The sequence below is a fragment of the Pseudorasbora parva genome, chromosome 7 (genome assembly GCF_024679245.1).
Source record: "Pseudorasbora parva isolate DD20220531a chromosome 7, ASM2467924v1, whole genome shotgun sequence".
In the NCBI taxonomy this organism is placed as follows: domain Eukaryota; kingdom Metazoa; phylum Chordata; class Actinopteri; order Cypriniformes; family Gobionidae; genus Pseudorasbora; species Pseudorasbora parva.
This window is the reverse complement of record NC_090178.1, coordinates 8468987-8495777: the sequence shown is the minus strand read 5'-3', so window position 1 is coordinate 8495777 and position 26791 is coordinate 8468987. Positions and strand designations below refer to the sequence as shown.

Genomic DNA, 26791 nt, shown 5'->3' with positions numbered 1-26791 from the left:
GATTGACCTCAAGAAAACTGCAAAATCTGAATGCAGGTAAATAGGCTACGTCACTCGGTCGTTCTCTCACAATTCTCTTCTGCATGCCAGTAAGCTCAAAGCTTCATTGAACAATACTGAGAACAAACATATAATTACGTTGCTAAGAGGGGTTGCTCATAGAGTCATTGAGAGTCATTGCTCATGGCATGTTTTTAACGATTTTATTGCACATCTTCCAGCCAATCAGAATCGAGTATTCAGACAAACCATAATCTTTATAATTTTTCCTATGCTATAGCCTATTAATAGCACTAGGATTACTAGACTGATTGAAAATATATTTATAGGCCTACATGTTAAATGCCTGTTAAGATTTGTTTTTCCCCTAATAAATAACGTTTAGCGGAAGAATGCCACTTAATGAGATACCTGAATAAAATACTGAATGAAAAAATATATATTGTGAATATTTAAAAAATAAATAAATAATAATAATAACAATTGCAATGAAACACTAATTAAAGGTCATGCAATATTGTGAATGGCGCTTAATTCGAAGTGTCATGCAATTATCCATTTTAAGGATAATTTTACTTCTCTTTATTTGAAACAGAGCAAGAACGCTCAAAGTAGTTGAACGGGTTTCGTGCTTTGTTCTCGCTGGTCTCCTGATCCCGAACACTGGGCTGCTTTCATGTCTCCATCCAATGAGAGAATGCTCGTGCGCGGAGGGTGGGATTTCTACTGCTGTTTGTGTTCCTTTCCCTAGGAATGTGAAGGACACACAAAGCCCGAATGATTCTCGGGGCTGTCCACTAACTTTAGAACCTAGTCCAGCTATGGGTCTGTAGTTATTTCGCGCTTCTTTTTCCATTAACTGTAACTCTTCGGATCCCAAACTGGCGACCTCACATCTCCAACTGGCACGCGCAAATGATCTCATAGACCAGATCAAGCTCAAAGGTTTGGACTTTAAATTTTCTCTTGCATATTGAGCGTTGTTTTTGGTATTTTAATCCATAATGTCCGATTTGTTGCCGTGCAACAACAACAGCAAAATAGTTCTAATGTATCTAATAGTTCTAAGATCTAATGTTGTTGTGACCATGTCATGGCTTTATATTATAACTTACACAGGCAGTGAATTTCACAACAAGCTGAAATCTCACAAACACACCACGAATAGGCTACGTAATTTTGGCGAAGATGGTGAGGAAAAAGTAGAAGTGTAATGTGGAGCAGAGTGAAGAACTGACGATTAAATGTTCAAGTTAAAGTTCTCAAGAGTAGCCTAGATCATAAAGTTACTGTAAATGTTTGGGTTTCTAAAGTTGACGAAATGACTTTGGCATTTTGTGAATTGTGGAAGTGTTGAGTTGACACTGATCACCTCCCATGGGTGAGAGTATATATAGCGTGCATATAATGGGAGAGCATGGTGGTTTTTGCAGAACTGCTTGTCTTTTCCTCGAACACATATGTAACATAGTCTGCCTTATACAGTACATTAGATCACGTGAACAGGCTTCTGTAAGTAATACTGGGCCTCTTTCAAACCCTATTTACTGTAGTCTGTCTAGATCTCTTTTTGTGCTGGACGCCCTCCTGAGTTCCACATTTCCACCAGAAGATATGAAGAAAGTTACATTTATGCTTCTGATATACTATTTAGACTACTGTGTGGATTCTAAATGTAGCTTGTCAAGCAGCTTTCTAAAACTTTATTAGTGGCCACAATGCAGCATTTGTGTTTTTTAGGACATGACAAAATACAATCAATTGTATTTATTCTAAGATGCATAATTTTTTTTCAATGCCAAGGACCAAATATGGTGATCCGCTTGTGAGGGACCCCCTTCCTAAAATATAATGGCAGCTATATATTCTCATGTATGTAGTTGCATTTATACTATTTTAGAAGTAGTAAGCTTAAGCATGATAAAAACTGACAAATTGTCATTCTAGTAAAGGCAGAAGAAATTACTAAAACATTATCTGGAAAATATGTAGTTTGTATTAAAGTCAGCATTTGTTTTGTTAATGCATGTTCTTGATCTTACTGTGAATGATTCATCCATCTGTTTGTTCATTTTTGAGTGCCCCGCCCACATACGTTAAAATCGGATGAATGTCACATTATGGATGATCTGTGGGATCATTTGCACCGTTTTTTTTCTACTCACTATGAATCTAAAGAGAATTTTAATTAAATTCATATATTTTTATAGTGCTTTTCACAATAAATTCTGTTCCAAAGCTGTTTTTACCAAGAATATTACCATAAAACGCTCAAGATAAAGGCTTCAACTGCAAAATGAAAATCAAGTGCCAACTATTCTAATATGTATGTCACAAGAAAAGGGAGATATTTGAAAACTATATGCAGATTTGGTTTAAATTTAGTTGGTTATCAATAAAATAAAATAATCTAAATTAATCTTATGATTTCTTTTAAAGTGTTTTTTGTCTGTGTATATATTCAAGAATATAAAAAAATCATGTTAACTGTGACAAAAAACACGTTAAAGCTACACTATATAACTTTTCCGTCCTCTAGGGGTCTTCTATTCAAAAGAAAGGCGTAGTTTGATGATGCCAAGTTTGAGCTCAGAATCTAAGGACATGTGGTCTTCACCTTACAGCCGACTGAAAAAAGAATCGGGATAGGACTCTGGCAGAAATCATGTTGATGGATGTGATTATTAACGTTACTGTAGTGTGAAGCAGAGCAGGACCGAGTGTTGTGGAGCTGAGCACGGCCGCTGGAGCGATTGTTACACAACACACGCCTCGCGAGCGACGGGACTTTTATCATGAAGGGACACAGCCGCCGGCGCTATTTCCACTTTTCCGGTCATGAGTATGAGGTAACGCAGCTCTGTTTATCATATCAGATACATTTAAGTGTGTTTAAAATGATGTTATGACGTTACTCAGTGCGGCTGCTGTGACACGTGTTCACACTGCTAAGAGTAAAGCGCTTCTGCCAAATAAAAGCGGAAACGCAGATATGATGCAATTGACAGGCTAATCCCTCAGACGTCCCGGCTCCTTGGTTAAAATAGCAATTTTCGCACAATTTACAAACAGTTGGAAACATTTGGGATATTGTAAGAACTAAACTGAACAAAATATATAACACCTTTAACTGTGACATAAAAAAACTAAAACTAAACAAAAACCCACTTTTTTTTTTCTTCTTCTTTGGCCAATGTTAATTTAGTTGAGTATGCAAAACCAAAAAGCAAAGTTATAGCTACGTATTATTAGCCACCTCGACACCTAGATTGGCAACATGTTAAAACCACTCAGAACGCCATAGCAATGTCATAGCAACCACAACACCCTTGCATTTTTTTGCACAGGCAAGCACCACTTATACACAAAGCCTATATGCTGTTGATACTCGGCGTGCTGCAAAACAGAGCTAAACCTGCCAAGGCGTGGACTCTCCCGTGAATGTGTCTGTGGTATCTTGCACCAAGACGTTAGCAGCATATCCTTTAAGTCATCTTGGTTGTGAGGTCATAGATTGAACTTGTTGGACATTATTGGAATGAGATCTGGGGAATTTTTGAGGCCAGGACAACACTTTGAACTCTTCTTAATGTTCCTCAAACCATTCCTGAACAATGTGTGCAGTGTGACTTATCTTGCCGAGAGAGGTCACTTCAGGAAACACCATTGTCATGAAGGGGTGTACCTGGTCTGCAACAATGTTTAGGTTGGTGGAGCGTGTCAAATTTAGGTACATGTGAATGGCCGGACCCAGGGTAGCTGAACATTACAGAGCATAACACTCCCTCCAGCAGCTTGTTGTCATCCCACAGTGCATTCTGGTGTCATCACTTTCCCAGGTGAACAGTGCACACGGAAAAGAAAACTGGACTCATCGGTCCAGCCGGCCTTCTTCCACTTTTCCAATGTCCTGTTTCGACGCTTGCGTGCCCATTGTTGGCAGTTTCAGCAGTGGACAGGGGAACTCTGATTTGTCTGCTCTGGCTACGCAACCCCATACACAGCAGAGAGAGATGCACTGTGTGTGACACATTCCTCCCATTACCATCATTAAAATGTTTGTCACTTGTGCCACAGTGGACCTTCTGTTGGCTTGGACCAGATGGGATAGCCTTCATTGTCCTCGTGCATTGATGAGCCTTTGGCACCCAACACCCTGTCGCCAGTTTGTGGTTTGTCCCTTCTCAGACCACTGTTGGTAAATTCACCACTGCTAACCTTAAGCAACACACAAGCCTCACCGTTCCAGAGATACTCTGAACAATTTAGCCCTTGTCAAAGTCACTCAGATCTTTATTTCTGCTAATTTCTCCTGCAACACATTGATTATGAGAACTGATTGTTTGCCTACCACTGATTCTTCCCAGACCTACCCACATGAGAGAAACAAGGTCTTTAATAACTTTTTGATGGTTTTTTGACTTTTCACAGTTTGGTTCTTAAAAATTATACTGAACATATTCTGCTTCTTGTTGGGAACCCATGACCTAAGCTCACTTTTATGTTCGCCTTCTTCTCACTGTTCCTATGCATTCTGGATAATTTAGCGCTCAAACTGCTTAGTCAGCATTTTCCAGGATGAAAGGAACTTTTTAGTTTCATTCTCTCCAAAGTCTGAAATGTAGCTGCAAAGCATGAGATGTTGTTTAAAGCCCAGTTTACACCAAAATTACCAGGAACAATTTGTACCAGGAACTTTTGTTACAGGAACTTTTCTCCCCCCAGACCTGCAACTGTCTGCGTTTCCACCGCGATCTAATAATCCGTGAAGATTAGGCAGATTAGTCCGGTGATGTAGGACTGCGCGCGACTCCTCCTCCAAGTCAGTGACGGACAGTAATCATTTTTGCGCGACCGCAAAAATGAACAAAAAATTATGACATTTTTTGTACCGATTGAAAGGCTTAGTGGACTGTTTACATGAGACGTTATCTAAACCGATCTGGTGTTTACATGTGATGACTTTCAATCGCAATCATTTTGTCACATGCAGTTTGTCTGCCGCATCAAAAATGTCAACGCTGTTTTCTGCACCAGCTGGAATGTGTTTACTGTAGCCATAGCAACTATTAACGGCCACCAGGGCTAATACAGTATTATATAACTATTTATCTGTTGTAAAGTGGAATAATCATCTCAGAAAAAAAATTCTTCTGTCAGGCGCAGTTAAAGTAAAAACTGCCTGGGGCAATATACGCTGTGTCATTATTCCAACATTATCTTCATAACTTACGAAATAAAAAGTTTACCCCTCAGAAAAATGAGCTTTCCTCTCTTGTCAACATGAGCGCGGCGTGCGCTGTCACGTCATGTAAGGACGCACACTTAAAAGTAATCGGTCAGGTCGTTTACATGGTGAAAAATAGACTGTAAAAAAATGAATAACGAGTATGGAAGAGATTGAAGCTGTGCTGCTTTTGCTGGTTATGTATAACGTTAGGTTTACTAAAGAGGAAATTAACAACGACAGAAAAGAGCAGCATATTCAGAAAGCTTGTAAAGCTAGATTTAAAATGACAATGTATATTATTATCAGCTATTACAGACATTGCACGTGAGATGGCTGAGATGAACGCGCGCTATCAGACAGACAGCAAGACTGAACGCAGAATATTTACTGAACGCAGAAGGAACCTCACAAAAGACTTTTAAAAATGCTGGTTGAAATAAAATGCTGCGTGAGCTCAACCAATCAGCATGTTCAGTGCCCAAGTCCCGCCCTCGAAAGTTCCTGAACTTTGAAAAAGTACTACCTCGCGAGCAGGGCCGTTTGGAGGGGGAAATATTTACCCGGAACTTCATTTAGACCCTGGCTCCTGCGGTCTAAACACACCGAGTACCACCCCAAAGTTCCTGGTTCCTGGGTAAAGTTCCTGCGGTCGAAACGTGGTTTAAGTCATTTAGTGTGAATTCTTGTGGCTTTCAATCATATATTTTCAAAGTAATTCTATGGGATTTTCTTTTGATGGTTTTGCCACCAGGTAAAACGATTATCTATAATCACTAACAAAATGGGTTTGTAGTTTGTTCAAATCCTTACCTTTAAATATGAACAATGTCTTAGCAAACAGCACTAATACTTTGTTAAATCTACTGAAATCAACAGGTGTAATGTATGTAAGGTGCAGTTTGGGTCCGTTGCACTCCTTGGTATCGTTAAAAGCTTTTGTTTCCAGGAACAAGCCTCTGGCTTAATTTAATTGTTCCACAACAGGTTTTGGTTGTTCTAACTGAAATGTTTTCTATGAAACCTATTTCTATTGGCCATTAGAAATTTGAAGCAGCGTTTAAAACCTAATCTGCTTTGCTTACTGAACTGTAGTTCAAACTTGGTGGACAATTCCTGTTCTCCCAGTATATCCATTTGCATAATTATTATTCTTGAGCGTAGAGGTGATAGCTAGGTGATAGCTATTCATCCCATGATCATGTATTTACATGACAGTGGAATGCTCAGAGCCTGAGATAGAGTCGGTACGGTTACTGCAGTCGCACATGAGCCGAACAGAACATGCGCATACAGGCTGCATGCATAGGCGCTCTATTGTCAACACGCCGTGATAAAGACGGCCATTGAGACAGATCTTGTGACACAATCACGAGCCAGAGAAAGAATGTCAGAATTACTCTAGAGGGTGAGATGTGTAGCAAGAAACACACACAAGGTCCCAGAAATCAAGGTCTTAGTTTGATAGTCTGGATTGAATTAGGAAGTAGTTCATGAGCCATTGTGAAATAAAAATGGACTCTATTTACCTTTTTAATGCACATACCTGCTCTTATTATGAATAATTCATCAGTGCATGTTATTTCAACTGGAAAAAGTGTTTGTTGTAAAAAAAAAAAAAAAAGTGATAAAAATGCTAAATTCTATTAAAATAACTTACAAAATAGCAACTTGGCTGACACCACTCAGACTTCTTGATTTAGACTTCTTTATGGGAAAATACACCATTTCAGATTATGGGTTACAGTTACTTTCTGGCTAAAATAATGCTAATTTTTTGTTTGTAAAATGTCATTTTTTCCCCATCTCAACGTTCAAAATGTTTGGGGTCAGTAGATTATTTAAAGAAATTAAAGGTGCACTATGTAGTATTTTTGCAGTAAAATATCCAAAAACCACTAGGCCAGTGTTATATATTTTATTCAGTTGAGTACTTACAATATCCCAGATGTTTCCAACTATTTGTAAATTGTGAGAAAATTGCTATTTTTTAGGGAATAGTTATTTGTCTGAGGGAGTCGCCTGTCAATGTCATCATATCTGCGTTACCCTCGGTTTTATTTGGCAGAAGCGCTTTACTCTTAACAGTGTGAACAAGTGTCACAGCAGCCGCTGAGCGAACACACAGATTAACGTCATAACATCATTTTAAACACACTTAAATGTATCTGATATGATAAACAGAGCTGCGCAATCATCATCAACAAAATCAACAAAAACATTAAAAAATAGACATTAGTTTATACAATATCACTGTTTTTACTCTATATCAATCAAATAAATGCAGCTGTTCTGAGCATTAAAAAATATTATATTGGTGCATATTATTGGAAATGACTAAATATCATTCTTCCTTGTGTTCATTTGGTGAAAATCTGTAAAACGTCTTGCTTTACACCGACTACTCTGGCAATTACAGTGACATCCATTTACCTCTAGGTGTCACTATAATATGCTAATTTATGCATTTGCTAAAACTTCTGAAACCATGAGGCCTTGAATAAAAAACATTTTCTTTTGCTTACACCACTGAGCCCTACTCCAACCATCTGGCTTCATTTTTGTACTGTTGCTTTTCACAATCTAATTAGTTCTTGATGGATGAACACCCATTCTTTGGATATCCCATTTTGATCAGAAATACATCAATATGAATTATTACAATAACAGCTCTCTCTCCAGTCACAGTTGGTGGACACACACACACACACACACCAGCCTCAGCTGAGCTCATCTGCTCTTCTTGTTTTGACTCAAAATGGTGTGTCATGGGATTTAGTTAGTCAGACTGCAATCTAAACATCTCCACCTATCAACGAGACAAAAAAAGTTCAAACTAAGCAGTGGCAAATGGGATACGAAATGTTTGCGAGCTGTTTGTTTCCAAATAGCACATTATCCAGAGGTCATTATAGGGAAAACTTCATATCCAGTGGCAAAGGAATTATGTTTTTGTTTGACTTCCATAGAAACAGCTGATGGATGAGACATTCCACAATCCGTTAATCCGTAAGATCAACACTTGGCCCATGGAACAATGACAGCATATTCCTGGATGTCCAGCCCTGCATGTTCTGACCGGAATGTATCCGTTGTATCAGTTTATGCAAATCTGCTGTTCTGACAGTTTCTGTTATTTGCTTTCAAAGAGTAGGTTAAAAATAAAAATTGCCATTGTTCAATCATGAACAATGCCGCATGACACGGTCTAAACCCATATGACAGTGCAAAAGGAAACGTTTAGCTGAATGGTAATGTTGCTCTCTTCCATACATTCTGGACCGTATTGTTAACTAAAACTATTACAAATATATATATATATATATATATATATATATATATATATATATATATATATATATATATATATATAGTATTTTTGTCTCATGGGGATGAAAGACTACAATTCCCAGAATGCTTCGCTGCCCTGTGAGGCCATTCCCAACGCCACCAGCTTGATTACTGTGACTGAGTTGGAGAAGACGCTACAATTAAATACTGAACGTGTCTGTTCAATATAATGAGTGAGTCACCGCTATTGTTCATTTCAAGGAATTAATTTAAAGTCTGATTCAGCACTCACGAATGCTCATGGATACTTTAATTTGAGTTTTTTCATGGATTTTTCATTTATTAAAAGATTTACTAACGATCAGTACAGGTAAATATTTTCTTTTTTATTTGTGCATATAAATCATCATCACACTTTTAGGCCGTCCAGAGCAAATAGTTGAATTGTGAATTGTAAATAATAAATGAGATCATTTCTTCTTTAGCTATGTCACCAAACTTTAATAACAATCCATTTAGTCAAATCCACAGGGTATCTGCAAGCAGTTAGGAAGGCTCCTATGTAGAGACATTGCTCAAGCATTTCCATCTGCTTTGTTTAGGCTGCCGTTTGTCCGTGTGCAGAAAGCATGCTCATTTTCATACGGCTCCGCGTGTCAACAGGCAACTCTCTGACCCCTCACAAAGCACATTCTGTTCTAGTGTGCAAGACTGGCCCCTATTCAAAGCGCAGCACAGACTCTTTAGAGAGGATGTTACTGGCAGCTAAAGAGTTAAACTTCAGCTTCTAAGAGGTCAAAAGTTGCTCAAAAGTTGTGCAAAAATGTGTGCATGTGACACTATCATGCAATGTCACCAGTGTGCCAAGTTATGTTTCCAGTTATTGGTTGAATTCCTCTAATAGGAGGCCCATACTGGGGTGTGTGAGGACAAGACGAGATATATGGGATTGATTTGAGTGTTGAAGCTTCAAATCAGTTCTCTAAATTGACTCTGTAAATGCATAAAATAGAATATTAGCGTGTACTACTTGCTGCACGGTATATAATGCAGGTGTGGAACTGTATGCAGTGGCCATTATGTCAAAATTGACCATTCTTGTATTATTTATGGGATATTGCAGCATGTATTGTAAAGGATTTATCCATCACCCTCGTAATCTTATCAATATAACTTCCCCTCCCTCTTTTCTTCTCCGATGATGTGTTTACTAGTGTGAGGGCGGGGCAACCTGTCACTCACATGAGATCCACCAATGGCAGAACACAACCATCCAATCAATTCCGTACGCAAGTTTCGTGTTCAAGAAGCCGTTTCGCTCTGATATAAATCACAATAGGGAAAACTGTTGCAACTTTAAACCGTATTATTCTCACACTGTCACATGATCACTCCATATTTCGGTGTGTGGTGTGGTGTCTAGTTTTGGTCTCTGCAATAGTTATTGTACATTTTTTATTTGATTTTGTGCACAAAAATTCTTCAAAATAAGTCAAGCTGTTAGAAGAATTTGATCTCCCTGAAAATGAAAGGTCAAGTCAAGTGCTTTAAAATTGTGAGAATACAGTCAATGTCCCTTTAAAGGTGCAGTGTGTAATATTTATGAGGACAGAAATGCAATATAATATACATAACTGTGTTTTCAGTGGTGTATAAAGACCTTACATAATGAACTGGTATGTTTTTATTAACTTGGAATGAGCTATTTCAAATTAATCTCCATTTTGTGGCATCTTAAACAGATAAAGTTCTCTAAACAACGCTAGCTATTATTGGGCATCAAGTGGTGCTAAATGCACAATGTCAAATCTGGGTCTTGAAACAAATCCATTCATTCAAAGCTTAAGTAAGTTTTCAGCGGTAATCTATGTTACTTTTCGATGCATATGGGTCAAATAATTGTTTTGTGTCTCTCTCTGCAGTGTTTCCTGTGTGGCGGGGGGCTGGTGAGGGTCATGGTTGGGGCTGGGCTCAGTGTGTGAGGTGGGACACTGGGGAAGGGGGCCCGTCCCGGGGTCTGGAGTGTCCGCTGTGGTGCGTCCTGTGTCGAGGAGGAAGGGAGAGACTCAAGCAGGCCTGTCAGAGAGGGAGAGGAGCCCTGCGCCTTCCCGCAGACATGCTGAGCGTCAGACTACCACAGCTCTTTGACATCCACCAGGTGCCAAAGGTGAGAGCGGGACAAAGAGAGCGTTTGAAACAGTGTATTATTGTGGTTCTTTCCCCCTTTGAGGGAAATCCCTGGGAAATCCTGCATATGCTTAAAAATCGCAAGCCCGATTAGTGGGACCAAGTGGTGCAAGCCACCGTTTCAATTCTGCTTTAAAGTAATTGAGTCCAGCGCAGCACTGTTTCGGTAAGATTACGTTAGATGAATGATTTGCATTCAGAATATTGAAGTGGCCCTTTTATGCTTTTTCTAATATTACCTTTCATGCAGTGTGTAATATAGCTGTTTGCAAATGCAAAAGTTCTGCAAAGTTACTGCACGGTACATTTAAGTTATTGTCTCCCAAAAGAAAGAATCGATCCATCGGTTTATCCCTTTATGATTGTTGCTTGTCAGACCGTACAAACATGATCCTCACGTTAGGGGCGGAGTGGGACCCATTTTCAGCCCGGAAGCCCAAAACTCCCATCCCCATCCCCATCCCACATCAAACCATGGTGGAACCTTGATAAATTAAGTGATAGATCTGTTCTTACTATCCTATTATTTATTATTACATGATCATCAAGAAGAAATAGTAAAGTCACAAGGCTAAAAATTCCTGAAGTTTAATTGAAACAGATAATCAAAATAAAAACAGTGATCTGCATAAAAAATAGTTCCCTCAATGTAAGTCACTTTGGATAAAAGTGTTTGCCAAATGCATAAATGTAACGTTACATATAGCTTACTACTATAGTCACTGTAAGTTACCTTAAATCACTATGTTCTGTGTGCTCGTTTGTCTAGAAAAAAATATCTGTTTGTTTGGCACATTTGACCGCGTTATCCTCCAATGCTTTCTTTCTTTTAACCTGGCTTTTTCAGCTCCCCCTGGAAACTTTTTACTATCCATCTTATCCTTCCGCGATTAGCTTATTCTCTCCACAGCATTAAATTACGATTTTGTTTTGTTTCTCCATAGCAACAAGCTGAGTACACCAATGCGCTAGAGTTTAGAGAGAGAGAGAGAGCGCTCTGACAACAGAAAGCGGCATTTTTTAATGCACATTCTGATGATCATGCGCTCCTTTAAATTGAAATCTAGTGGGTTTGTTATATCAGTCACACAGTAACTAAACACATATAGACATACAGAGAAAATTAAGAGAAAAGAAAAATGAAGCAGCCGAGTCTTCCGGCCCAATTAATGAGCGGACAGAGCGGCCCACCGGGAATTCTCCCGATTCTCCCGATGGCCACTCCGGGCATGCCTCACGTCACACTGTGGGGTCTCAGCTGTTATTAAAGGGTTAGTTCACCCAAACATTTCAATTCTCTCATTAATTACTTACCCTAATGTCATTTGACACCCATAAGACCTCCGATGATTTTCAGAACACAGATGAAGATATTTTTGTTGAAATCCGATGGCTCAGAAAGGCCTTCATTGAGACTCATATGAAGACCCATAAATGGCACTAAAGACGTCGTTTCAAAGCCCATCTCACTAAAGTGGCTCTACAATCATTTTATGAAGTGACGAGAAAAGTTTTTGTGTGAAAAAAAAACAAAATATTGACTTATATAGTGATGGGCCGATTTCAAAACAATGTTTCAAAAGGTTATGAATCAGCGTATTGATTCATGATTCGGATCGCCAATGTCACGTAACTTCAGCAGTCTGCCGGTTTAACACGCGATCCGAATCATTAGAATTAATGTTAACAGAGAACATGATTTATTGTTTTAAAGGTCCCGTTCTTCACGATTCCATCTTTCAAACTTTAGTTAGTGTGAAATGTTCCTGTTAGAGCATAAATAATACCTGTAAAATTATAAAGCTCAAAGTTTAATGCCAAGTGAGATATTTTATTTAACAGAAGTTCTTTTTCAAAGCCTACAGCGGACGGCCGGTTTGGACTACAGCAGGAAGTGCAGGGATGTAATGACGTCACTAGAACCGTTTGTTGACTAACCCTCCGCCCACAAGAACACGCAAAAAAGGGGGCGTGGTCTCGTTGCTCTCCCATTTGGAGAAGAGCGCGCATTCAGCGCTTGCGTCTCCCCGTTATGGTAAGAGGCGGGAGGCTAAGCTGCTGTCCAATCACAACACGGGAAGCGCTGGCCCAATCAGAACTCGTTACGTGGTTCTGAAGGAGGGACTTCATAGAACAAGGAAATCATCAGGCCGTTTTTAGGACAGAGGAAACAGCTCTGTACAAATAAGTAAATTGTGTGAAAAATACTGTGTTTTTTTACACGGGAAACATGAACTCATGTTATATTGCACACTGTAAACATAATAAAAGCTTCGAAAACACGCGAAGAATGGGACCTTTAATAAATTGGCAGCCATAAAATGTAGTAATAATCCACACTATTATGTATGTAGGTGCGCTGAAAGCTGTTCAAGTAGTCCATTGATATGGTAAAACCGATGACAGTTTTACTATTCGTATCACTGTGTATCAAGCGCTGAAATTCAGATATTGTAATAGGCTGTAAGCTGTAGACCAATCACATCAGACAATAGAAGCTCTCGGACACTGTGAGCAAAGAGGTGATGCTACAATGTATATTATGAGAACATTAAAGCATTTTTTGGACCTAGGATGCATATAAATCTATTGTAGGAGACCTCCAAAATGAGGAGCCTTTAAAATATCATACACTCTGAGAAAAAATGTTTAAAATTGTACCTTAGGGGTACAACAGCTTGTCACTTGGGCGCAGAGATATCACAGCTGTTATCCTCACGTCCTCTGGCTATTGAGCGATCACGATGTCTTGCGTGATATCCCTGTGCCCAAGTAGCAGTGCTTCGTCTGTGCTTCCCCATAATAAGTCAATATCTGCCTAGGAAATCACCTAGTCTTAATCTGCATCACTATTTTTACTTGTTGTGAATATGCAGGCCACAAGAAGTAATTAGGTGGGGTTTTTTTTATTTTGTATCACTTTTACTCAGGACATGCTAGCTGGCAACATAGGATTCCATTCATTATGCTAAGCTAAGCTAGTGGCGACCCTGCCAAACTAAAACAATGCATGCACTGAGACAAAAATGCATTTGCCCACATATCTAAATGTAGAAAAGAAGTTAAAGGCCCTATTTCTAAAAACGGTGGAATGTTCCTTTAAGGTACTGCTATGAACCTTTAAGGGGTAAAAAAGTAAAACTATGTCATTTTAAGAGTACTGCCCCGGTGAAAAGCTGTTGTACCGCTAAAGGTACAATTTTCTGATCTGATTTTCTGTAAAAAGAGCACTTTAAAGCTCCCCTAAAAAGTTGCGATCCTAATGTCATTCCAAACTCGTATGACTTTCTTTCTACTGTGATGATGATGTTTAGAAGAATGTGCATTGCCTTTTCATGATTCTTTAGATGTTTGCGTGTGTTTTAGACGTCTGTGTGCATCTTTGCAGGTGTTTAGAGAGGATGGCATCATGTCTGGGTACCGCCATCCCAGGAGCTCAGCCCTGGACTGCGTTCTCAGCAGTTTTCAAATGACCAATGAAACGGTCAATATCTGGACCCACTTCCTGCCAACCTGGTAAAGCGCCCAGTTAAACATGTGACCTCCTTTTAGTGAAGCTTCACTGTAAAAAAAAAAATCAGGCCCCAATTGAATATTTTCTAGTGACTGATCACATATACATTTTTCAGTTAGCCAAATTGAATTTCTGTGAATTGATGCAATTTAATTTAATTTTTTTTGATGTGATCACTCACTAGAAGATTTTCAATTGGGGCCTGATTTTTTTTTTTAATACAGTGTTTGTTTGAGCTGCTTCATAATGCAGTTTTGATTATCAGACCAGGTTCTATTGTTATATCATATTGCTATTATATTTATGATAAGTTATGTATTATGTATAGTTAATTTCCTGTCATCAGTGTCACATGAATTATCCTTCATAAATCATTCTAATATGCAATGTAAAAAAAATCAGGTCTTCAATTGAAAATGTTCTAGTGACTGATCACATCTAAAAAAAAATTAGTTGGCCGAATTTAAATTCTGTGAATTGATGCAATTTAATTAACAGAAATTCAATTCGGCCAACTGACAAATTTAGATGTGATCAGTCACTAGAACATTTTCAATTGAAGACCTGATTTTTTTTTACAGTGTGCCAATTTGCTGCTCAAGAAACATTACTATTATTTATGTTGAAAACAGTTGCTCATGCTTAATATTCTTCATATTTAAAATTATTACAAAAACAAAAATATTTTCCTCATTTTGATCATCTTATCAAACTTGTAGGGTCATAAGTAAGGGATAATGTACACCTAGCTGGTTGTTATCGCAGAATAAACCCCGACAGAGTGATCAGGACCCCGACATGAAGCGGAGGACTCTTGCATCACTATGAAGGGGTTTATTCGGCGATAACAACCGGCTGGGTGTACATTATCCCGCTTATTACACGGCTACTAGTCTCAAATAAATAATTATTAGACACAAAATATTGTCTTGAGATTAAATATTTTATTAGCTCTTATGCAGAGCTTCCGCAAAGAAAAACAGTTATAACCTGCTTTAAGCCTTTATCTATTGCTGCTAAATGTTGAAAATGAATGCTGAAAAGGTTAGTTCACCCAAAAATGAAACCAAGCCTATGATTTACTCACCCTCAAGTTATCATAGGTGTATATGACATTCTTCTTTCAGACAAATACAATCAGAGTTACATTTAAAAAGTCCAGGCTAACGTTAACAATAATAGTCCATAACAAATGCAGCTGTCCGTCAAATAACGTGCTCCACACGGCTCCGATGGGTTAATAGAGCCTTCTGATTCGAATCGATGCGTTTGTGTAAGAAAAAGATCTATATTAAAAACGTTATAAAGGAAACCTGCCTTGAAGTCTTCCATTGTAACCCACGGCTGTTTAAGCCACAAGATGGCGCCAGCGTTAAGCATAGAAGTAGTACCGGTCAAGATAACTCGTAGTACCCGTATGAGCGGGTGTTATCTGGAAATAACATACCGCTGGAATGCGCGATTGACCAACCAGAATCAAGTATTTCACAGAGCCGTGTAATAAAAATAAATAACCGCTGAGTCTGGTTATCACTTTTGGCCACTAATGTATAGCTATACACAGACAGTTCAGACTCTGAACTCTGATTGGATGAGCCATATTCAAAGTCGTGAACTGATGACTGATAAACTGGGAAGAGCTCTATTGCATACCGCCCAGCTGTATGTTAAAGATATAATAGTAAAGGAAAAGGTCTAAAGGGGTCATGACATGGGTTTTTATTTATTGTTTTTTAATATGGTTTGAGCTTGTCCACTTTCAACCACCAGAGGTATTCTAAAACGCATTCGCCCTGATTGCTTTCGTAGAGTGAACGCTCATGTGGTTGAATGCATTCGAACAGCCACAAAAGGCAGACTACTGACCTAAAGCGAAACATTATGGAAGTGCGTTAACCAGACAAAAGACCCAAGTTAGGATTGAAGATGAAAAACGTACCAAGCACAATGTTCTCTCACCGTTCCTGATTTCTAACACGCACACACAGCTTTCGCCGTGCCGTGTGGTCTTGCGGCTGTCAGAGCAGAAACAAAAGCTGATGCTCTCCATATGTTTTTCTGTTTTCCCTGGTCGTGTCTGTTTATGTAAATTGCGTGAGCTTATTTCGTCCATTAGATCGAAATGTTTGAAAAAGTCCATACATTTACCTGCCCATAGACCCTCTCGTCGAAGAAATCAGGACAAAAGTGGCTAAAAGTGGACAAAAGAGCTAAATTAAAACACCAGGTGCATACGGTCTTCAGGTGACATGCTCAGGTGACATGCTCTTCTTACATGTCAAAAGATCAAGGCAAATCTGATTTCTCATGTCATGACCTCTTCAATAACCTGCTCTACTTTCCTCAAACAAATCATAAATGCCCCGTGTAGGACCTGTCCTGTGCTATTATAGGTACTTCCTGTGGCGGTTCAGCGTGCTGTGCTTCACTCTGGACTTCCTGACGGAGAGCTACTTCTGGCCGCTGCTGGTCTACATGCTTCTGATCTGCCTGTACCCCTTCACCTCCAGCTGCGCCCACACCTTCAGCACCATGTCAGCCGAGGCTCGTCACATCTGCTACTTCTTCGACTACGGGGCACTCAGCCTGTACAGTCTCGGTATGCTCCAGTTCTCCTGTCCTGTTTGTTTCGTGCTGGCGCAAGCGCTAGCTGTTAGTAAGCCTGGCCCAGGTACTGTTCACCCTATTGGTCCGGAGATAAACACATTATAATTATTAATACACAGTGGCCTTTCCTACCCACTGTCTTCTATTTAAACATCAGTGGTGGGCAGATAAGACTGCATTTAGGTTTGCATAGCAAGACTTTTGACTAATAAGCTAACCTGTGGTTCACGCTGGACAATTTTTTAGGACTTCTAACATAAAAGTGGCCTAAAATCAAAACTCTTAAATATCTTGCAAATATTTGAAGCTGGTAGCCTTACAAACTTCTTTATCGAAAGCACTCATCATATTGTTCAGGTAACCAGTGAACACAACTTAGGTGCAGTTTGAAAATAAGTGGTGCAGTGCTACTGCTTTTAATAAATTCATGAGGAAAATCAAATATTGTTATTTATTTATAAGGGACGACACAATAAAATAAATGAAACAGACATTTCCTGCTGTGTTATTTTAGTATTAATAATGGTTACACTTTATTTTGATTACTTTATGTAACCCCTACTGCTCGGACCGGGACTCGAACCCGGGTCCGCCGGCATGAGAGTCGGACGCTCTAACAAGGAGGCTAAAGGCTGCAACCTCTAGCGTCAGTCGCTAGAGCGTCTCTTGAGATCAGAGGAGTGAGGTTTACTCGCACAGCAACTTCTACTAGCTGGCCTCCGTTACACTCACCCCCCTAAACCTCACTCCCATCCGGGTCACGGCACCAATGTAACCCCTACTGCTCGGACTGGGACTCGAACCCGGGTCCGCCGGCATGAGAGTCGGACGCTCTAACAAGGAGGCTAAAGGCTGCAACCTCTAGCGTCAGTCGCTAGAGCGTCTCTTGAGATCAGAGGAGTGAGGTTTACTCGCACAGCAACTTCTACTAGCTGGCCTCCGTTACACTCACCCCCCTAAACCTCACTCCCATCCGGGTCACGGCACCAATGTAACCCCTACTGCTCGGACCGGGACTCGAACCCGGGTCCGCCGGCATGAGAGTCGGACGCTCTAACAAGGAGGCTAAAGGCTGCAACCTCTAGCGTCAGTCGCTAGAGCGTCTCTTGAGATCAGAGGAGTGAGGTTTACTCGCACAGCAACTTCTACTAGCTGGCCTCCGTTACATTTAGACATTCGATAAGTACTATATTGACTATAAATTACTTAGACTGCATAAAATGCTTTTCTTACGAAGTATTTTTGTCTTGTTTCTAGTCAAAACATCTAAAAATTCCTAAAACAAGAAGTATTTACTAGACAAGCAAAAGTAATAGTCTTGTTTTGGGAAAAGAATTACTCAAAATTAGGAGATTTTTGTCTTAAAATAAGCAAAATAGTCTGCCAATGGGGTAAGAAAAATAATCTTGTTTTCTGTTTGAATTAAGATTATTTTGCTTACCCCATTGGCAGATTATTTTGCTTATTTTAAGCAAAAACTCAAAATTAACAAAAGTTATTTTTTCCCAAAACAAGACAATAATTTGTACTTGTCTGGTAAATGTTTCTTAATGTAAGAATTTTTAGATTTTATGATTAGAAACAAGACCAAAATACTAAGAAAGAAGAGCATTTGTTTTGCAGTGTAGTCAATATACATTTCAACTAACTCTTATTAGAGTATTAGATTGTAGTAGACGGTTCTGGTTTGTAGAATAAGCTGACATGTACATGCAAAGTTACATATAAAGTGTTACCTTCATAATAACATTTTATAATATTTAGTAATTTTGATACAGTTTTTCATTTGTATTCGTTTTTGTTACCAGCAAGTGAACATTTTATCCTCAAAGTTGATGTGTTAGAAGCAGGAAAAATGGGCAAGCGTAAGGATTTGAGTGAGTTTGACAAGGGACAAATTCTGATGGCTAGACAACAGGTTCAGAGCATCTTTAAAACTGCAGTTCTTTGTGGGGTGTTCCCGGTCTGCAGTGTTCAGTATCTATCAAAAGTGGTCCAAGGAAGCCATAATGAAGAATTGGCGACAGGGTCATGGGCGGCTGGGTGCGTGTGTGTGGCTTACCTGGGGACCACATGGCACCAGGATGCACTATGGGAAGAAGGCAAGGCGGGGGAGGAGGCAATGATGCTTTGGGTAATGTTCTGCTGGGAAACGTTGGGTCCTGCCATTCATGTGGATGTTACTTTGACACGCATCACCTACCCAAGACCATGTACACTCTTTCTTGGAAACGGTATTCCCTGGTGGCTGTGGCCTCTTTCAGCAGGATAATGCGCCTTGACACAAACCAAAAATGGTTCAGGAATGGTTTGAGGAGGCCCCAACTCGCAACTTACAGGACTTAAAGGATCCACTGCTAACATCTTGGTGCCAGATACCACAGCACACCTTCAGGGGTTTAGTGGAGTCCATGCCTCGGGGGGTCAGGGCTGTTTTGGCAGCAAAAGTGGACCAACAAGTGTGAGAATTGGACTCTTATCTAAAGTGTGACCAATTTACACTGTAAAAAAAAATTGTTGGTTTTTGTTGATTTAAAATTTGTTGATTTTTGCAGGTTGTAAGTAACCTGGTTGCCTTAATTTTGAGTTTATTGAAATTAAAAATTTGAGTTGATACAATGAAGGAAATGTTAAAAAATCTATGTTTAAGAAATAGAAACTCAAAATATTATTGTATCTGAACCACATAAAAAATTTGATAAATCTATTTGGCATGTTTGACTGCGTCATCAGAAATAAAACACACACAATTACCCAATATGCTCACAAAATCGTTTAATAATATTTTAATAAAGGTTGTCGATTCTCAAAAAAGTTTCATTGTATTAACTCAAAAATTTTAATTTATTTTTAGTCAGTTCAAATTTAAATGTATTATTTCAATTTCGTTTCAGTTTAAAAAAAAAAAAAACTTTTTTATGTAATATTTTATTTCAGCTTTATTTCAATGACCTAAAATAGTTTAACATTTTTAATGGTTTTAGTTAAACATAACAACACTGCATTTCTGTACCTTGAGCAATAGAGAAAATTGCTAGCAACGTCAAGGTCATTGGAGGGGTTTTTTTTGGTTTTGTTTTTTCCAGAGAATGCATGAACTGATAAAATGTGTCTCTTGAATGCAAAGTAAGTTGCTTTAGATAAAAAGCATCTGCCAAATGCATAAATGTAAATGCATGACATTGTGAGATAAATGTGCCAGAATGGCTGCTTGTCATCTGCTGTCCTTGACAGAATATAGAAATCCCTTCACTTGGCCAGTAAAAAGAAGCAATTCTGATGTGAAGCTGATGTCAAATAGAAGAATTTCACTACGGGCCGGCTGTAGAAATGAATTGGAAGGTTATTGTGAGGTTATGGAAAGCGTGAGCTTTGGAGGAAATGAGCCGTCTAATACATTGCTGCCATTTTATTGTATGACTTCAAAGGAAAGAAAGCAAATGCTCGGGCTCCAGAGAAAACCTTTAAAGTCTGTACTGATAAAGAGTGAAGGCTGAAAAACTACACGTATTGTTCGAGGCACTTAAGAAGCGTGAAGAGCTAGAGCGAAAAATAAGCGTTATTTTAATATGCGCAGAACACTTTACCTTACATAGAGTAAGTGATTTATAAATGCACATTTTAAACATTTTAAGACTAATTTTCTTGATAGAAGATGGCTTATTATTTCAAGTGGAAATCTATTTTACAGTATATTTTAAAATGATTTCTGCAGTATTTTCATTCATTTGACTTCGGCCACAATATCCTGTGTAGAGCAGTGAGTCTTTATTGTAAACTCCCGTAGTCTAATAAAAATATTATTCTTTCATTTGTGGAATTCGCCTCTGGTCATGTTTCTCAGTTGTGGTGAAGAAAGACCTCTTTTACTGCCGTTGAGAAAAGCAGAATAGCTGTATATGTTCAGCAGCAGAGATCTGGCGCAATAGCCAAGCATTACAAAAGGAAAAAATATCAATAAAACATGGTATTTTTATACAGTAACTATTCTTTTTTGTGCAGTATATGCCATATACTACCTGCTGTTTTACTAAAAACTGTGTGCAAAGGAACACATTTTAAACAGTAGGGTGCTAGGTTGTTGTCACATTCTCACAGTGTTTTTTTGTTTGTTGGAAATATCAGTTAATTTACATTGTTTTTTAATACTGTCTAGGCGATTTATCCAGGTAAATATGGGGGAAATTCACATAGTATGCACAGTATGTATACTGCATACTTCAGAATTAATTGAAGTACTTGGTTATATGCTATTTCAAACATATCCATAAATGCACTAAAAATCAAGTAGCAAAAATGTAATCATTTGATCGCAAATGGCACTTTTTAAAATAACACAGTAACATTGAAAATGTTTTGTCTCCAAATAAACAGAAATTGTCGATGTATACTTTCTTTGTTTAGATCTCAATCTGTTAACAACTAATCTACTTTATTTATACTAGATTCACAGTTAATTAACCAAGAGTTCGGTTCTTAAAGCAGAAGTAAAAACATGCATTAATCTTCTTCAATAATGTATTTTTGTTCAATAGAAGTACTCTGACATCCAATAGTCTATGTTTTAAATATGTCATACTCTTTTACAGGTTGTGGCATCACATACGGCTCTTACGTGATGCCCGACTGCTGGGTAAACAGTTGGCTTCACCAGTATTTCGTGGCCATTGCCGTCGGAAACTCGCTCTTTTGTACGAGCATGTCCTGCTACTCCAGGTGAGAGTGGTTTTGAGGGTGATTAAGACTCATTTACTAAGTCTGTGATTACTGGAGCTAATGCAGATGTCATTTTAGACTCTGAATAATACGGTGGTAATTATGTAATTTAAGTCCTTCTCACACACAGACCTTTGTTTGTTGAGCTTGTGCCTGGTTGCACAAAAAGTTTCAGGCATTGTAAAAAATGATTTACAGAAGAGTTTGACTAGTTGTTGAATTCAGTGAATTAACTAGTTTAGCTTGGGTAAGCGCCACTATCTCTCATATATAATATTTAACTTTGGCACATAACTTGTCTCGCTCTGATACCTCACATCTCACAGGGTGTTGAGAAGAGGTGTGCCATTTATATTTCGAAATGAGCAAATGTATGTGTGGAGGATGATGAAAGGGAGCAATATTTGCAGAATAGTCATTTATGTTTATGTAATTAAACTAAAAGGCATATGACTATGAATTACACGTTTAATCTACAAGAAATACATTTTAAATGAGGGTGGATTTTCCTGTCTTTTGTAACAGGTTTGCAGTATATGGTAAAAAGCGGTTTTGCACATATCCATACATCCACTAAAATGAGTTCAGTCATTGAAATGCAAAGGCTCAAACATCATTTGATCGCATATGCCACTTTTCGTTGATGTTTTGTTAAATATCTAGAAACAGGTTGGGCTTGTTTGGGTTGCACCATTAATCAACTACATAACAACAATCATTAACCATCAGCAGCACCCTAGCAACCATATACAACAACCCTGACAACCGCACACAATAACCTTGCATTGTGGTGGAAACTTTTGCACAGTCAAGCACAACTCACATGTTCTTCATTAAATAAAAAATATCTGGGTATATATTATTGTTTAATATTTTATGATTCTTATATTATATTGCGTTGTATTATATTATATCATATTATTTAGTCCTTTTTAAAAGATTAATCGCGATTAATCACATCTAATAAAATAGTTTGTACATTTAGTGTGTGTGTGTGTGTGTGTGTGTGTGTGTGTGTGTGTGTGTGTGTGTGTGTGTGTGTGTGTGTGTGTGTGTGTGTGTGTGTGTGTGTGTGTGTGTGTGTGTGTGTGTGTGTGTGTGTGTGTGCGTGTGTATAGTTGTGCTAAAAGTTTACATACCCTTTGCAGAATATGTGAAAATGTTAATCATTTTAACAAAAGAAAAGGGATCATAAAAATGGCATGTTATTTTTTTATTTAGTTCTGTCCTTAATAAGATATTTTACATAAAAGATGTTTACATTTAGTCCATATGGCAACAAAAAAAATCGCTCTATTTGTAAAAATGACCCTGTTCAAAAGTCTGCGTACCCTTGATTCTTAATACTGTGTGTATTTCCCTGAATGATCCATTTTTGTGATGGTTGTTTTCTTTATTATATTATATTATATTTCAAATAGTTGATATATTAATACTACTTTTTTTATTTAAAACTAAAAAGCATTTCACTTTGAACATATATTATCTGTCACATATTGTCTTTTGTAACAGGTTTGTAGAGTTGCAGTTTCCACACAAAAGTAAAATCTTGAGAACGGCTGCATTCGTGGTTCCCTTCCTCTTTGATAGCATCCCACTGTTTTACCGAGTAAGTATGGTCACACTTGATTTCACATGTACATTAAATAATTACTTAAGCAAATAATGCCCGTGGTATAACACTGCAGATATAAATGCTCTTATTCTGGATGGCAATGTGTGTCTCTGTCCGTGTGTGTGTGTATAGCTGCTGTCGTGCTGTTGGGGGAGCTGTAGTCCCAGCGAAGCTCTGGCCAGCCACTCTTACCATCTGTTCTTTGCGTTTCTCACATGCTTCCTGTTTGCATCTCACCTGCCCGAGAGACTGGCTCCTGGACGCTTTGACTACATCGGTACCTCATTTTGAGTGATTTTACGGTTGTCTTTGTTTGCTTTTTAATGCCTAAATAGAGGTTCACACCAGCATCACACAGTCCTTTTGACTAGTTTTTCACTCGCTCTCCTCCAAGGTCACAGTCACCAGCTCTTTCACATATGTGCGGTCGTGGGCACCCATTTCCAGTTGGAGGCGGTGCTGACGGACATGTCGTCTCGCAAAGAGTGGCTGACGTCCCACTCCACTTTACCTTCCTTCCTAGGTACCTTGGGGGCTCTCGCAATGGGTGTCCTGCTCAACCTGGGCATCATCGGCATCTTCAGCATCGGGTTACCGCGAACGCCTCGCCAAAGCACTTCGGCCTCTTGTGGCTCCCACCCTCATCAGGAGTAATGAGCTTTCTTGACCACTTCACACCTCACTGTGCACCTTTCTGGATGATGTTACTCTAGATTTCACTAGCGCACTTTCACTGATAAAAAAGCATCGGTAGTGGCGATACTTTTGTACTAAGCTAAATGTTTATTCTATGCGAGATCCTATATTCTAGTTTACTTTTATACTTACGGTCTATTATTTCAGCCGAGAAACCCTAATGATAATCGAGACCTTTCAGCTGTTGTTTAACCATTGTGCCTTGGATTTTATTCTTGAAAGGTCGAGGGTTGAATGACGCTAATGTTGACTTTTACAGGTTATATTATAACATATAGTTTAAGGGTTTTTATAAACAAAAAGGTAACACTTTATAATAAGGTTTCATTAGTTAACTACATTGGTTAACATGAACTAATAATGAACTGCACTTAAATGAAATTAAAGTTTTTGGGCTTTTAGTCTAATGTTATCTATAAGCTAGTATGCAACAAAATTTGCATTTAGAAAATACACAAATTCAAAATTAGTTTCTCACTTCCGCCAATTTGGATTCATTATTTTGATGCACTTTGCACTTCAGCTTCTCATCAGATTTTCTGTCCAATCAAATGTTCTTTAAAATCTACAGCTTCCCGTCCCTAAATAGACGCTGTCCCACATTTACTATTTTCTACATGGTGAATGGCACATAGTGCACTATACAGGGGATAAGGAAGGATTCAGACAGTGTATGCTTTTCATTGGGGTGAATCAAGTCTGGTTTCACGTTAGTGTCACGTGAACCGCCGCACAGCATGCACACACAGTCTGCTCCACAATAGCACAGAGCCGATCATATGCGTGAGTTGCCGCAGACGAAACGTATCAGACCCATTTGAATTCTAATGCTGTATTTTAAAGTGATATGAGATTAGGAGCAGAAACTGTTAGAGATTAAGAGGAAACTGTGGCTTTGGCTGAGCTGTGATATAAACTGAACGCCATTGGCTATTTAAACAAATGGGAGTGGCTGTTTGATATGCCCCGCCCTCTCTTTCTGTTTCAGTGGAAATTACGTCAACACAATGATTAATGCTGCGTGTTTCAAGGCACTTCAGTGGACCTTTCATTTGAACATTTACACATTATTAAAATCAAAAGTTGTATTTGTTAACATTAAGAAAGATTAACAAATACAGTAACACATATTGCTCATGGTTAGTTCATGTTAGATGAAACCTTATTGTAAAGTGTTGCCAACAAAATATGATGTTTGCTTCATTACATATTAATGTTATCATAGCTTTAACTGGAAAATGATAGTAGCATTAATCAGGGATTTTATATTTGCATTAATATCATCATTAATATAATACCATTAATCCAATTTTATGATGTGTGTGCATATCAAAATATACAATGGTAGATAAGTATATATCTAGAATAACTGGTGTGTTGGTGAAATTCTGCCCCTTTAAATACTTCTATTTGTAATGTCCCTTATTATCAATGGCAAATTATTCGGATTTACTGGAACGCCTTTGAATAATCTGTAACATTAATTAATTGATGGGGGGAAGGGCTATATTTCTAAAAACACATTTCCATTTTTACATTTTCATCTCGAATGATAAATACTGTTTAGCTCATGTAAGCATCATTCTCCTGCTAAACTGCATCTCATGGGAAGACGGGGCTGCACTGGAGTCCTTCACTGTCGTTTAGATGTTTCTAGATATTCGGTGAGTTTTATGTCCTTCTCTGCATCAGGTCACAATTCTGTGGTATTGTTTTGTTCATTGCAGGTTTATGGCATACAATACAGAGTGTTTCATATTGAAGCACAAGGCTTTTGGTTTTATATTTAACTGCATTTTGTCAGTGCACTTGTCGATTTTGTATACCGGTGCAATGTAGTGCGTAGCTCAGAATAGTTTCTTTGCTCATGCAACGCTTCTTTGCTCAAGAAATCAAAGCTAATCATTGTGTTTGCCCAAGCTTTTAACCTCCATCTCTCATTTTGTCCTTCAGGAGAACACTGCACTTGTTTTGTCTGGCCTAACGGTGCAGGACCGGTACGCACAGTAGTAGGCTTGTAATTTAGTTCAATTTATGCTACATTAAGGCAAAAGTTTAGCGAAACCTTTTCTAACAAGCTCTCAAGGTCGGTCACATGGCGGTAATGATATTTTAATGGTCGTTTATGAAAGGGATCTTGGGTTAAAAAGGACAAGTAGGTGTTTCAGTGGTTAGTGGCGGAAGGTTCTGCATTTTTCCAAATGCCTATTTGTAGTTCGACAGCAGAAATTCTCGCTCACTGTTTTTAAGTAGGTGTGTGTTTTATTTCAGCTCCAGCCCTGGTGGAGTCTGTTCTTCTGCTCAAAGAGGTTTAGATGTGAATGTGATGGTGACAGTAGTATTTTGTGCACTAGCGTTAAATGAAACGTAAAAGGTTTTGGCATCCCAATCCCTGTGTGTTTGTTGGCCCAAATGAATGTATTACAGTTTTTGAAACTGTGTTCTTAAAGACCCATTTAATGTTACAATGTAGCATTTAAAATTGCCAAGGAAATTCAAAATAGAAATAGTAATTGTATTTATTTTTTACAAACGTTCCAGAAATGTTGTTCTGTTTTGTTGGGTTTTTTTTCTTTTTTTTTACTCTAATGCTTCCCTTTAAATCGGATAATTAAAACATGCAATCATTATTGCAATGCCTTTTATTTTCCATTGTCAATTTTGAAATATTTTTGTAACAAATGTGAAAAAAATGAAAGTGCTTAGAATTAAACTGACTCATTGTTCACTACAGTGTTTGTCCAGTGGTTTCATTGAATGTGCATATAGCATTATTGGCTTACCACAAAACTGTATGAGCCAAGTCTGTTCTTGTAATTCTGTTGTGTAACAGATTTTTAATATAATGTTAGGTCTGCAGTATAATAGGATGTGTTAACCATCAGCCCCCTTAACTTAATTTTTTTGCATTTCTTTCAACAACCCTCAACCCTACAAT

General features: G+C 38.4%; 1 protein-coding gene across 1 annotated transcript; it reads left to right on the top strand.

The window, feature by feature from the left end:
- Window positions 1-742: 742 nt before the first annotated feature.
- On the top strand, window positions 743-26584 carry paqr6 (progestin and adipoQ receptor family member VI). The gene is made up of 8 exons (XM_067447982.1): window positions 743-945; window positions 10441-10685; window positions 14094-14221; window positions 16613-16818; window positions 21416-21542; window positions 23055-23151; window positions 23290-23434; window positions 23552-26584. Exons 2-8 carry the CDS (start codon window positions 10635-10637, stop codon window positions 23809-23811), a joined length of 1014 nt encoding a protein of 337 aa, XP_067304083.1. The 5' UTR covers window positions 743-945; window positions 10441-10634; the 3' UTR covers window positions 23812-26584.
- The last annotated feature ends 207 nt before the right edge of the window (window positions 26585-26791 follow it).

Excerpts from the sequence above, each read along its gene's own strand:
- paqr6 (XM_067447982.1), top strand. The coding sequence starts at position 10,635 with ATGCTGAGCGTCAGACTACCACAGCTCTTTGACATCCACCAGGTGCCA. Across the intron at positions 10,686-14,093 it reads ACATCCACCAGGTGCCAAAG|GTGTTTAGAGAGGATGGCAT; the intron begins GTGAGAGCGGGA and ends GCATCTTTGCAG. Across the intron at positions 23,152-23,289 it reads GCATCCCACTGTTTTACCGA|CTGCTGTCGTGCTGTTGGGG; the intron begins GTAAGTATGGTC and ends GTGTGTGTATAG.